This window comes from Rhinolophus hipposideros (genome assembly GCF_964194185.1).
Source record: "Rhinolophus hipposideros genome assembly, chromosome: 8".
Lineage (NCBI taxonomy): Eukaryota > Metazoa > Chordata > Mammalia > Chiroptera > Rhinolophidae > Rhinolophus > Rhinolophus hipposideros.
This window is the reverse complement of record NC_138054.1, coordinates 79,807,417-79,821,342: the sequence shown is the minus strand read 5'-3', so window position 1 is coordinate 79,821,342 and position 13,926 is coordinate 79,807,417. Positions and strand designations below refer to the sequence as shown.

The window sequence follows — 13,926 nt, the reverse complement described above, 5'->3', positions numbered from 1 at the left end:
TACTCATAGTAATCATAATAGCTAACATTTACTGATCAGGTACTTTGTGTCAGGCATAATTCTCGTGAATCCTCACACCAACCCTTTGAGCTGGGTGCCATTACCGGCATTTTACAGATGAAAAATGCAGGCATGGAGAGGTTACATAAGGTATCTGAAATATCCAGCTAGCAAATACTTAATAACTAGTAGATAGTATTGACACCATCATACAAAGGTATCAGCGTTATTATCATCATGGTAGAATATAGTGTAATTATTAGTTTCACAGCACTGTGTGTTCTGAGGAACCATGTCTTATGGCCAGCGAATTAGAGAAGGCTTCATAGAAGACATACTGTACATCTGAGATGAGCCTTGAAGAACGGGTAAGATTGGATGGGGTGGGGGAGGGGGATCAGAACAGGCAGCACCGTTGGGAAGGTCCAGCAGGTTTTCAAGAACAGGGCACTACTTCCCTTAGGCTGGAGCAAAGGAGCAGCAGAGGTGGAAAATAGGCCACCAAACACAGGCAGAAGGCAGATAGATGGAGGGGAGCTTTGAATTCTATTTGATTCAAAGGTGGAAATCCACTGAGAGTGACTGGGGAAGTGAAGCTCAGAGCCATGCAGGACAGAAGCAGGTAAGGTAGGGAGTGCTTTGACTTGAGAGAGAGCAGCAGAAGGTCTTTGCATGAGTCCAAGAGGAAAGGAAAACCCAGAAGACAATGTTGACGGTGATGGTGATGGAGAGAAGGGTGGACAAGGGAGAGACTATAGAATCGGTAACTGATGCAGTCAGTGAAAGGGCAAGGGGGAGGGTCAGAGATGGCCGAAGTGGTGGACTAGTAACTGACAAATAGAAAAAAGACAGCAGAGGGGATTGAAGAAAGAGAAGACGTGAGTTCAGTTTCAGATTAACTGTATTAATTGTATTGAGAGGGCCAGTAGGGAACTTTGGGGAGATATCCAGATAGGCACTTGGTGACTAAAGTCAGGGCCAAAATTAGAGATTGGGTAGTCTGGAGGAGACTACTAAGAAGGCCTTCTCATTCCATATAGTATTTCAAGTTCCTGTAACCTTTGGAAACATCTTCTAAATTGGTCATGGGATCTTGAATGTACTTTTGTTTTCAAGGTCTTTGGCCATAACATTCCTGGTGAGACCTTCTCTCCTCCCTCCCAAGCACGTCGCCTCTGTTTCACCTCACCTGACCTTGTCTTTTTCCACCTACAAAGCAGCAATCTCTCCTCCCCTAGGAAGCCTTCCCGGATGGCAGAAGTTCATGCTAACTCCCTCGAAGCTCACATCCTCTTCATCTTTGATATGCAAGTGGCGATGGGGTTAAAGCATCTGTTCCGGCCAACAGCATGTGCAGACTATGGGACAAGGAGGAGCACAGCATGGCCACTGTGGCTGGAGCGGAAAGTGTGGGGGCGAATCAGAGGCCAGTCCTGCAGGGCCTTGTAGACCCTGCCAAGAGCAGTGGAGGAAAACAAATGAAAGGTTTTAAATGGGGGGGGGGGGCTGATAGCATGGGGGCTGTAACATGACCAGATTTGCAATTTCCAACCACCTACTCTGGTCCATGCAGTGGAGAGCTCGAATTGGAGTGGGTCCCCAGTGGACACAGGAAGACCCGTTGGGAGGCTATTGACTCCTGCTGATGAGCACAGCCTGAGGCCTATTCAGGCTTTTCTGTGTCCTTTTGTGAATGTGGATGGGTACTGTATAGCTGTGTGCACTGGAGCTGACTTGTCCTTTCGCTGTTTAATCTGACTCATCTCCTTTGTAAACAGTAAGGTTATTGAGGGTAGAGATTTAGTTCTGTAGTTTTTCCTTGGCTATAAATCCCTATGGCACTGGGAGTACTGTGGATATTTAGACTGTGACTATGGAAAATTGCCCCAGGCTGCCCCCTCTCAAAAACATCAAAATAACATTTATTGACATTGTTCAATTGATAGTGGGTGCTATTTTGTTCCATGTTTGGTTTCCAGACACTTGGACAGAGGACTAGATAATGCAGAGAAAAAACTGGATCTCTAAACCCTTACTCCTCAGTGTGGTTGAGGGCCAGTGGCAGGGGCATCACCTGGGAGCTTCTAAGAAATGAAAAATCTCAGGCCCCACTCCAGACCCACTGAGTCGGAATGTGCATTTTAATACCCGCCCCCACGCCTGGGATTCCCACCCATATTCAAGTTTAAGAAGCTCCTGGGTATCTAAGCAACATCCCTGCACACTTCTGTGGGCAATATTCATACCTCAGGCATGTAGCACGTCTTGTCTGCCGTGGAAGTGTGTGCCTGTGGTTTCTTTCCCTGCAGGCTGGGGATTCTGGGAAGGTAGCAGCCAAGCACCGTGTATGGCCCTGCATCTCTCATTCCACCGAGCACAATGACAGACAGCAGAACGCCTGGGTTTCAGTCCTGGTTCTGCCATTTATGGGCTATATGTGTTGTATCGTCTGAGAGGATTTTCAATCCTTCCAAAAGACCCACCCCAAATCTGACTGTTGAAAAGCTGAAGATGGTGGCAGATTTCTGTACACAGTTTATTCACTGGCTTCATCTACAGGAGGAGGCACTTGGCGGGTGGAAGCGGGAAAGCCATAACCAATTCAGAGTGGATGATGTCCAGGGCATATAAGGAACTTGGGCTAAAGTTACCCCAAACAGCTGCTCTCAGGGTGAACCAAGGCAGACGGAGACCCAGTGGCCTCTGCACAATCACCCTATGAGGTAGGCACTAGTACCACTCCCATTTTTACAGGAAATGGCTCAGAGAGGTTAAGTGACTTGCGCAGGCTCCCAGGAGCTCACAGGCTCCCGTACGAGGTCTGACAGTTAAGTTCGCGAACTCATCCTAGAGGAAGTGCTACCTACCTCATTGCTGAATATATCACTATGGTCACCTTCGAAGTGCTCCCCTTGGGAAGCTATGCACCGACGCCAGCGCCTAGTCCACCCTTCAAAGTTATTTTGGAACTCTTTTTCTGGAATGGCCATCAGAGCTGTCGTCGTATTACCCTTGATGTCCTGAATATCATCAAAATGTCTTTCTTTCAATATTTCCTTTATCTTCGGGTAAAGAAATAAGTCACTGGGGGCCAGATCAGGTGAGTAGGGAGGGTGTTCCAATATAGTTATTTGTTTACTGGCTAAAAACTCCCTCACAGACAGCGCCATGTGAGCTGGTGCATTGTCGTGATGCAAGAGCCATGAATTGTTGGTGGAAAGTTCAGGTCGTCTAACATTTTCACGCAGCCTTTCCAGCACTTCCAAATAGTAAACTTGGTTAACCGTTTGTCCAGTTTGTACAAATTCATAACGAATAATCCCTCTGATATCAAAAAAAGTTAGCAACATCAGTGCAACAAGTTCACAAACTTAATTGTCAGTCCTCATATGTCAGTCATTTTAGGAAACAGAGTCCAGGAGCTCAGTCTGGAGCCGCCAGAAGGTCAGGGGCAGTCAGAGACTGAGATCAGATGGGCCCACCAGGACTGCTCCAGAGGCTTTTCCAGAAGGTTCCAGCTTGGTCTAAAGTTCCTATCAGCTTAAAAAGCAAACTGATTCAATCATGGGAGAAGCACGAGAAGGCCCCTTGCCCTGCAGACTTCCTCAGAAGCTCAGGCCACAGATGGAGCTGTGAAGAACACATTGCCAGTGCCTGGGCAGGTTCCGAGGCTCAGCACCTCCCAGGGTCCACGGAACTGAGTGGCACCACTGTACCCTTCACCCAGAAAGCCTCGGCTCAAGAAAGTCTGTTCTCTGCCTAGAGGGACCAGGTCTGGAGACTCCCAAAGCCAGCTATGAACAGGGAATAGCAGAGAGTTTGGAAGGAGATGAGGAGTAGGGAAGAAGTCTTTCCACCCAGCATGGAAGTCATATCTGCGTAAGCCAAACTATGTGCCAACTTCTGCACATGTGACTCTGGAGTGGGGTGGGGTACGAGTTGCGTCAGTCTGTTATTTTTCAATTCAGAAAAGGCTGAGAGGTTCGGATGTGAGGCAAGGGACTCAAAGCAAAGGTCTGTCACTGTCAAAGATATGACACCACAGCTATGAGGCTCTGAAGTCTCTGAGTTTCTAGAAGAGGTTTGTCAACACGGACTCTTAGCATCGTATCCCAATTAGGCTTTCCCCATTAGCCAATCATTATTAACAACTGATAATTAATTTGCAAAAGAATTCTCCCCTCTGCTCCCTAATACTCCATTCAGAGCTCAGCATTTTTCTTCATTTTAATTTTTATTTTTTCTCCAGTTACGACGGCTTAGTGCTTTCTCTTTGTTCTTCTTCACCTTGTTCACTGAAATCCTGGCTGGCAGTTCTATCAGCAGAACTACAAAACCAAAAAGGCAACAACATTTTAGAGCTTTCCCTGTGTCACCCAAGGAGGCTAGGGACAGGGGGAGGGGACATGAAAAAGAAAGCAGGGTCTAGAGCCACACAGACCAGACTCCAAATCCTAGCTCTGCCATTATCAGCTGTGTGACTTTGAACAAACCACTCATCTGTAAAATAGGGTAACAATGCCAGCCAATGCAAGAAGACTATTGGGTACTAAATGAATGGAAATTTGATGTCAGACATGTGGTGAGCCCTCAATTTATAGTCAAGCTATCCCTGGGATTATTACTAATCACTTGAGTGGATGTTAGGACTTTCACGTGGCAGTGGACACTACCTGAAAATGTCAGAAGCCATGTAGCTGCCCCCTCTAGTGGGCCCTGCCTCTCCAACTAATAGGAATGAGGGAGGAGGAGTTGGGTTTGGAACAGGCGGAATGTCCTTTTCCCAGTAGTAACGATGAGGCTACCGTTTATTGAGCACTTATTCTAGGCTAGGCTGTATTAACATGCATTAACTCATTTCACCCTATCACCTTAGGAGGCGCTGTGTCAAAGGTAAAGAAGCAATGTGGAGAGGTTAAATGACTTGCCCAAGCTCCTATAGGTGGGTGACAAACTCAGAATAATAATGGTTTCTATGTAGCAGAAGCATATGTACTTCAGGGCTTTTATGGATGGTTGTACAGGTTGTTCACTACTCAAGAGAGCCTGGCCAAAGGGACAAATTGGGGCTGAAACTCAGCCTCTGCTCTGTTTGCCAAGCTCTGCTCTGTACCCTGGTGCAAGGCTGTGTCTACCTAGAGGCAGGGACACCTTTTTTTAATTTGACGAAGATACTATATGAGCTATCAGAGACCATGTCAATTAATGCTTTATGTGTATTACCTTCCGTAATCTTTAAAACATCTCTGTGGGCTACGTAGTAATACCCCCATTTCATAGATGAGGAAATCCAGGCCTAGAGAGTTCAGGTCACTTAGCTAAGTCACTTTGTAAGTGATAAAGCTATAGGATTTGAACCTGATGCTGAAGCCAGCTCTATGCTACTCTGTACTGGCGCCATCCCTAAGTGCTCAATAGATGAATGATAGAAAAATGCATACTCGTGTGACTTTTACCTTTAAAGATATGGCAGTTCTAATGAGGCCCCAGGGCTATCAAGGTTCTTGGTAAAGTTGTAGAAACGAAATCGATCAGGAATTTGGAGCATTATGTTTCAGTGCTCCACACTGTGTGATTTTATGCTCATTAAGTATTTTGGTAGCTCAGTTTCCTTTTCTGAAAGTACAGTACTAAAAAGGAACGTTTCTCATAAAGTATGTGGCATATGTAATAACCTTCACATCAACTATGGAAGAAAGGCGTTATTGTCACCCTTTTGCTCAGGGTGGTGAGTGACATGCTCAGGGTCACGCAGCCAGTAGTGTAGAGTGGAGGCCTGAAACCGGGGATCCCGACTCCCAGTCCCACGCTCAGTCTTGGGCTCCTTGCTAAGTACCTTAGAACACTGGGAGTACCTGCTGCCTGCCTGGTGGCCCAGACGTTACCGCGTGCAAGGCAGATGGTACTGGAAACTGACATGAATCACATGACCACACTGAGTTCTTCCAGAAGAAGCCGTGGCAGGAAGGAACACTCTGGGAGGAGGCTTTGCTTGGCTGTTATGCCTGAAGAGCAAACCTCTGCCTTTGCAGGAACTGGGGCAACCCAGCTTACAGCCTTGGGTAATGGAAGCTTTTCCAGAGCTGCCTTGAGAGGAGAGAATGACCTGGGAGCACTGCAGGGGGACGCCCCTCTGACAGGGCTCAGACTTCCTCAGATCCCTGACTGTGGCCAGGTTCAAAGGAAATACCATCTGTGAAAGCATTTTCCAAAGAGGTGTGGTCCAAATGCAAAGTGCTATTGTTTTCCTCCCCTCTGTGGATCTGGGGGAGGGGGAAGGACTGAATCCATCTGTGCTCAAATGACAGACTTGCCCATCCTCTGATAAAATGTAGGCTGCTACTCCCACCGGCTGGGTGCCTTCCAAAATGAAAACATGCACGTGTACTCTCCCCCTGCCTCACCGACCACAACCTGCCACGATCTCCAGCTCTGCAGACCCCTCTGCACCGGCTGGTAAGCCCCTTCTCCACCCCCAACCCCACCTCGTGTAAGAGGCCCCTTCTTGGTTGTGGGCACACTACTCCTGTGGGATAGGATCTGTGGATGACAGGGGAGGGAGAAAGACACAGACATACAGACCTTCCAGCGATTGCCGCATTCGTTGCACAAGACAAAAGTAGTCATGGGCTCATCAGCGCTGCGTGTCTGCACCTGAGAGAGGACCGCTCATGAAGAAGTCACTTTCCTGCTTTAGGACTGCCATAGCTCCCACTGTCTGTCCGAGTAGGTCCCAATCCCAGAGCTTGGCACTGTTATTCCCACCCCACTTTGGCAATTCCCTTATCACTGAGAACTCCATGATATGTATTTTCCTTTCCTCTTGCAGCTCACTTCAGTATCTCACCGACTCAACCTGGCCTTTGCCCTTTCATTTTTGTTGATCCTTCTGAACTGATCTCTCTTCTCTTTCCTCAAGTCTCATCTCCGACAGGAAGTGGTCCCTGACTTACCTCTGAACACACCCTATTGGATGTGCCTCGGTGATCAGAACTTGCATGAGCTGGAAGCACCCTTAGCGATCACCTTATTTTACATGTGGAAGAATTGAGGCCCAGAGAGGAGACGAGTTTTGAAGATCATTGGGACTATTTAATGTTATGTTTTCTAGTTTCTCATCCCCTTAACCAAACCGTTCAGGAGCAGGAATCCTGGGTTTCGCACAGCAAGTCCCTGGCATTTCCAGATTTAACAATTGCTGTTTTAATTTTCTACGGCCAATCCTGGATGGCCATAACATACAGCATGTTGTTACTCTGCTGACACTCAGCTATGAATGATGTCAGCTGCGAGTCTGTGGAGTGGGAGGTAGTCCCTTGGCTAATGAGTGAGCCCAACAGTTGGCCAGGAGGACACAGCTTAGCATAGCCTTGTCACTGAAGAGCAATGACACCTGAGGAAGGATAACACTGGGGTTGCCCCGTGCATAGAAAACTTTGCTAATGGACAATTTTCTTCCGGTGGGAGGCAAGGTACAGGAAGCACATCCTTCCACGTGGAAATGTGCTTGGAGGAGAGCAGGAGCTTACACAAATATCTCCAAATTCCTGAATGGGAATTGTCCGAGGGACAACTCCTACTGGCTAGGCTGACTGTTGCTGTTGCCACAGATCCCACCAGCAAGATGCTCTTGAGAAATCTTCCTTGACGAACAGATGGAGGAATGAATAGAGTTCTAGAAAGACTAGGTGCCAATTAGAATCCAAGAATGTGGGTGCCCCAAGGGCATAATATGTACCACCCAGAAACAGGACACGGTTCTCTGGTTTTAAGTCTTCCAGAGAAGGGGTCTTCATGGCTTTCTGTGTCACCCCACACCGGGCAGTGGGCTTCACCCTTAGGACTCGGGGCTAACTCCCTTAGGCGTGACACACCAAGCTGCCTGTATGGCAGGCAGAAAGATCGGGATCTGGACTGATTACTACCTCTGCCACTGATCATCTTTGCCATCTTGGGCAAAGCTGCAAAGCTTGTTTCCTGTCTGGGCCTCAGTTTCCCTGTGTGCCACATGAGGGAGCTGAGTTTTATATTGCTACATTCCTTTCCAACCAGCTGTGTCTCTACAGTTCTGTGCCCTGTAAGCCTGATTCCTCTTCTGCTTGCTTCAGAGCCAGCCAGAACATGCTGGCCAAGCCTCACAGACACAAATTTGGGTGCTTGTAGATGCAGAGGAGCATTTTCTGGAAGCCACAGGTGCATCATACTGGTGACTAAGACTTGTCCTTCTGTCTGCAGCCCTTCCCCACTCTGGATCTTCCCTGAGCTCTCTCCCTCTCTCTCTGGGTCTCCACCTCTCTGCCCCTGTAGCCTCCTCCACCATACCTGGTTATAGGTACAGTTCTTCTTCTTGCATTTGTTGCACTGGAAGAGGTCAGTGGTGGTGCCGCCTGTCTTGGCCATCTGGTGCTCACGGATAGCCTCCTGGGTCATGGCGTTCCTCAGTTCCCGCAGCTCATCACTGGCCATTTCCTGGAGAGAAACGAGTCTGCCTTTCAGGGCTGGGGAGTCACAGGGGCCATGCCCCACACCTAGCTTCTAGAAAGCTTGAACAGAGGAGAGGGGAACATGATGGACCGAGTACAAGAAGCTGGAGGGAGGCCTGGACCCCTGGGCCTGCCCCAGTTGGGAAAAGGCTATACCCAAAGAGTTCCCATGGTGGCTTTGGGTGGAAGAACAAACTGGGAGGGACTCTGGGTGGGCCAAGTGCAGAAGGGCATGTACAGGAGAGCAGAAGGCAAACAGCTTCTGCCCAAGAGGGATCACCACTCTTAATTTACTGTGTTCAATTCAAGGACTAGGTCCTCGGATCTGGTGCTCGCGCTGCCTGCCAGGACCTTAGGTGTTGCCTCACCCTTCCTGCCTGAGCTCACTTGACCACTGACCTATGATTTATGACGTCCCCCTTATGCTTCCAGTCTGGACTTGACCCAGGACCTGTCCAAGCTGTGATCACAGCCCAGCCCATTCTGCCTTGTAGGAGCCTTGGTCTCACGATAACTTGCTGCTGCTGTGCCCACCCACTCGGGACCTGAAGCTCCTGGGTTCCCACGACTAACTGCTCACCTGTGAGTGCATCACAGAACCTCTTTTTCCATAAGTTCCTACAGAACAGAGTTGACTTGTGTCAACTCACCACAGACATTCAGTGTCTGCATGATCTAGGTCCTCCCCTTTAATCATCTCCCTGGCCATTTGACTCCTCTTTAACCTCTGCCAGAGGAGAGCAGAGACGAGGACGCTCAAACTGCAGAGAGCTCTAGTTAAGGTTGGTGTGGAGGGAGGAGGACGGCAGAAGCTAATGTTAAAATGAGGATGTGGTACTGGCTAAAGCACTTTCATTGTTGCTGTCTATCCTGACTCCTTAAACCATGGAGAACAGAGTTGGCACAAAGGTCAAATGATTTTAGTGACCACTAAATCGAATGCTGACCACTGTATTATAACCACTTGGGTTTCTTGAGAAAATATAGATTCCTATGAATCCAAAACTCGAAGGGCAGGACCAGGCATATGCATTTTTACTAGTGTCCCCAAATTATCCTGGTACTCATGAATGTTTAAATCCTACTGTGTTGAATTTAAGGACTAGGTCCTAACCCAAGGCGGGGGTATATAGAAAAACAAGTCAACCCAAGGCCATATAAGCAAAGAGCGGCTGACTTTAATTTGGGGAGATTTTCCAGAGCATAATGCGTTCATTCATTCAGAATCTATTGGATGTCAATTTACTGAATGTCTTTAACTACATTAGTTTGCTGGTAAACCGGCTTTGGCTGTAGGGTTGGCTGATTTTGTAGCATTTACCTATTTCCATGGTGTAAATACTTCCACCATAGCCAATTTCAAGCTCCTAACGTGGTGTAACTGAAGGCAGAGTTGGGAGTAGCTACACATAATCATCTCTCGAGAGCCGGTAGGAGCTGCTGGCTCCGGCACACCACTGACTCGAGGCTCTCAGGATTCAGAGAAGATTTGGTTACTGTCCGCAGGTAATGGTAATCTGGGGGAGTAGCCAAGCATTTATAAATGATGGCAAGATAGAGTTTGAAGTCCCAAAGCAAAGCTATACAAAGTACAGGGAAATCCCCAGAGTGTGGGCGCAAACTGCTTGGGGGCAGATGAGTGTCATTAAAGAAGCTGACACCTTCACCAGTCTTGAAAGATGAGCAGGACTTCCCAAGGGGGATGGCACATTCTACGCCAAGAGAATGGTGGAAGTCAAAGATCAGAGGACAGAATAACATGTTTGGAGACAGTATTTGGAGTGGGTTCAGGGAGAGGAGTGTGGGAGACATGGCTGGGGTCAGATTATGGGAAGAGAGTCGTGTGTGCCACCTAAGAAACAGAGCACAGACAAAAATCCATTTACCCACCAATCCACTTGCCTATCTCTGCCCTGACTCATTTAAAAGGTGTCAGCATCAAAGACATGGAGTAAGTACCATAATATAGAAAATAAGGTAGGAAATGAGGAAAATAAAGGTATGCGATGGCATTCTTCACATTGTATACAAAGTTAGAGAAGGGCCCCAAATGTGAATTCAATAAATATTCTTTGAGCACTTATGGTGTGCCAGGCCCTGGTCTCAGTGCTGGGTGAACAGCAGACAAAACTCCTCTGTGTGTGGAGCTGACAACATGTCCGCTCAGCAGCTCTAATGAATATCTCAGAATCTACTCCATTCTTTGATAGAGAGGAACAGAGAGAAGGAAGAGTGAGGGCATCGGGTGAACAAGAGACACATAAAGGGAGTTAGGGGAGCTACAGAAATGCAAAGGGGGAAAAGGGGGACACCCATCCACAAGGGCTTCCACTGCCTCAGCCTTTGCCTGACAGCAACTTCCTGTCCTCTGAGTCACAGCACAGCAGGCAGCCCCACCCCAAGCTGTTATTTTTCTTAGTGCAGCAAAAATGGTCCTATATTTCTTAAAGAAGCTTCCTGCATGGGGCAAAGACGACCCCAGGACGAGGATCTCCTTGGCATTTGTTGCTTGGGTTGCCGGCAGTGGGGTCCTTGGCGCCTGGCCCTGGCTGGCCCTGGGGAGGGCCTGCTAGATTCCTGACTTGCTCCCCTTGGTCTCATCAGAGCATGGGTTGGAGTGACCAACCCGTTCTCTTGCCCTGTTCCAGTGAACAGTCCTTGGGTTGGGGCCTGACGTCACGCACCTATCTGGCATGGCCAGTTGCTTTGATGGGACTTCTAGGGCCTGTCTCTGTCCTGACCCAGACCTCCACCTGCAGGGACCTTGCTGGGTTTCCATCAACCCTGTGTCTACACCTCGCTCTTGGTTCTCCCAGGCCTGGTTTCTCAACATGGCTCTGGACTTGCTTGTAAGACAGTCTTCTGCTAGCATTCTCTCTCTCTCTCTCTCTCTCTCTCTCTCTCTCTCTCTCTCTCTCTCTCTCTCTCTCTCACACACACACACACACACACACACACACACGGGTCCCAGAGCCACAGAGTGAGGGACAGAGAGAAACACACACAAGTCTGAGTTTCCATACAGTCACGGCTGCACCTTGCAGGGAAAGAGAAGGCCCTGGAAAGCCAACTTGAAATGTGTAACTCTAGGTATATACTGCTATTTGCTGGAAAAGGTCAGATATTTTAATTAAGCAGCAAGATAATCCCCGTCCACGTGTGCCAAGTTCCCCATTTTATCCTAAAGCCAAGGATTTTATCTGTCGTATTTTGGGTATTTGCGGAAACCAGTGAACCCTCCCCCAGAAGAACGTACATACACACCACATACCCCACACCTACATATACCACACCTACACTAACCACACACACCACGCACGCATACACTAAATACACACACAAGTCACACACTTATACTAAACACCAAACATACACCACACACATCATACACACACACACCACAAACGCCCAGAGGCACACTCTTGCCAGACAGTTTCAGACGATACTCGACACCCTGAGGTACACACAGACTCCAGGATGTCACGCCTTTTCCCTCCCCTGCACTGGGCCACTTCCTTTAGCAGTGCCATCTCCAGGTGCTTGTGGGGAATCCCTCCGTTAGCTCTGGCAGTAAAGAGCTGCTGAGTGTGTACAAAACGTCTTTCCAAGATGTACTCTGAAATAAACAGCTCTCAGTTCAAATTCTCATCTGTAACTTACAAGTTGTGTGTGGTCTCAGTTTTCTCATCCATAAAATGGGAACAGCATTTCCTCTTTCATAGCATTATGCTGAGGATTACATGAAATGGTTGGTGAATGGGCCTATCCTATACTAATTCTGGGGAGGGCTTTTCATGTATTAACCTTTTAAACACTACACATATATGAAACTCATTCAATTCTTCATGAGATATCTGTTGTTATTTCCATTTTACAGATGAAAACAATGAGGCACAGAGAGGTTAAGTAGCGTGTCTAAAATCACACAGTTAAGTAGCAGAGGCAGAATTCAAATTCAAGCAGTCTGGCACATCCCCCAAGCTTCTAACCACTGCACTATACTTCCTCAGACAGGCTTATTCCGTTTTCCTTCCCTAACTGCCCCCTTCAAGCTGGGTCAATCCTTCCTTCCTATAAGTTTCCATCATGGCTCTACCATGACACTTCCCACCTCTGTTTTATACATATCTGTAAGCGTGTCTCCCTCCCCATCGTGACTGTCTCCATGGAGACAGGGACTCCTGTTCTGACTTGGGCCCAGAGCTGAGTAACGGGACACAGGACTGAACAGGGCAGAAAAGGGAGGCAGATAACAAAGCAGTGAAGAGCAAGTGCTCTGAGGCCAGACAGCTTGCCTCCTGGCTTCAACATTTTCTAGCTGTGTGTATAGCCAAATTAGTTAACTCCTCCGAGCCTCCTCATCTGTACAATGGGGATAATAAGCATGTCTTCCTCAGTTGGTGTGAAGACAGAACTAGCCACTGCACCTAAAGCACTTAGCACAGTGCTTAGTACGTATTAGCTGTGTTCACAATCCTGAGGGTCCAGAAGCCTTGAGGGATGGAGAGTCTGAGTTCTGGCTGCAAGAGCCCCCTGGCTCCTCTTCACGGACTCACAAGCCAATGTCTCCCACCCCTCGGTACAGAGGTCCCGGCCCTCGCCCTCACCTCTGCTGTCATCTTGGCAATGAGCCCGGCGGAGATGGCCCCACTGAGCACATTCCGCCGCAGGCCGGGGTTCCTGGGGTCCTTCAGGTTGCTGATTCGGCTACGCACGCGGTTCCGATACTTCATGTCTGTGCTCTTGAGCTCCTGGTAGATATGTGACACAGTCAAGGGCCAGCCAGCCACTTGTGGAGGGACACAGGATGGGGAGCCTCTCCCTGAAGCCCAAGGAGCCGCAGGGCCTTCTCTTCCTGTCCTTGGACTTATACAGGGGTCGGGCACTTTTGTGACCTCTGACTCCCTAAGTATGGATCTCACTTGGATATTTGGGGTCAGTCACATATCAGGGACAGGAAACAGCCTCCACGGTGAGATCAGGTCATAGCAAGCACTGTGGTGTCATGGACCCCAGGTTTGTCTGAGCCTCTTGTGTGACCTCAGGTGAGTCACATGGCCTCTTTGTGCCTCAGTTTCCTTCTTTATAAAATACAGGGGCTATTATGAGGATTCAGTGAGCTAAGCTGCATAATGCACTAGCGTGGTGTTTGGGACACGCCAGGTGCTCAACAATTAGGGGCTGTTAAGACGATACTGATGAAGATCACCTATGTAACCCGGCGGTGGAATCCAGCTGGCAGAGGAAAACAAGATCAGGAGGCACATGTTTAAGACTCTAAGAAGTACTGCAATAAAGAAATCGCTGACTTTTGTTTATTCGGGTGCTCCCAATTCTCTGGTGATACATCCTTTTCTCTACTAATACCTATGACCGTCCCCTGGAACCTACTTTGGGAACTGCTGCTCAGACTTATGTCTCTCATTAATAGATGAGAAGCTGA

At 48.3% G+C, this 13,926-nt stretch overlaps 1 protein-coding gene across 6 annotated transcripts in view; it reads right to left on the bottom strand.

Moving 5' to 3' along the window:
• Positions 1 to 885: 885 nt before the first annotated feature.
• Positions 886 to 13,926, bottom strand: part of TCEA3 (transcription elongation factor A3) — a 36,310-nt gene continuing 23,269 nt past the window's right edge. For 4 of the 6 annotated variants that reach the window (XM_081055046.1, XM_081055045.1, XM_081055043.1 and 1 more), the window contains 4 exons: positions 13,091 to 13,245; positions 8,323 to 8,469; positions 6,583 to 6,654; positions 886 to 4,328 (listed from right to left, as the gene is read on the bottom strand). In XM_081055046.1, the coding sequence (XP_080911172.1) occupies positions 4,320 to 4,328; positions 6,583 to 6,654; positions 8,323 to 8,469; positions 13,091 to 13,245 (383 nt within the window). In that variant the 3' untranslated portion in view covers positions 886 to 4,319. The remainder of the gene's footprint in view (positions 4,329 to 6,582; positions 6,655 to 8,322; positions 8,470 to 13,090; positions 13,246 to 13,926) is intronic. The other 2 variants (XR_013993721.1, XR_013993722.1) reach the window with 2 other exon arrangements.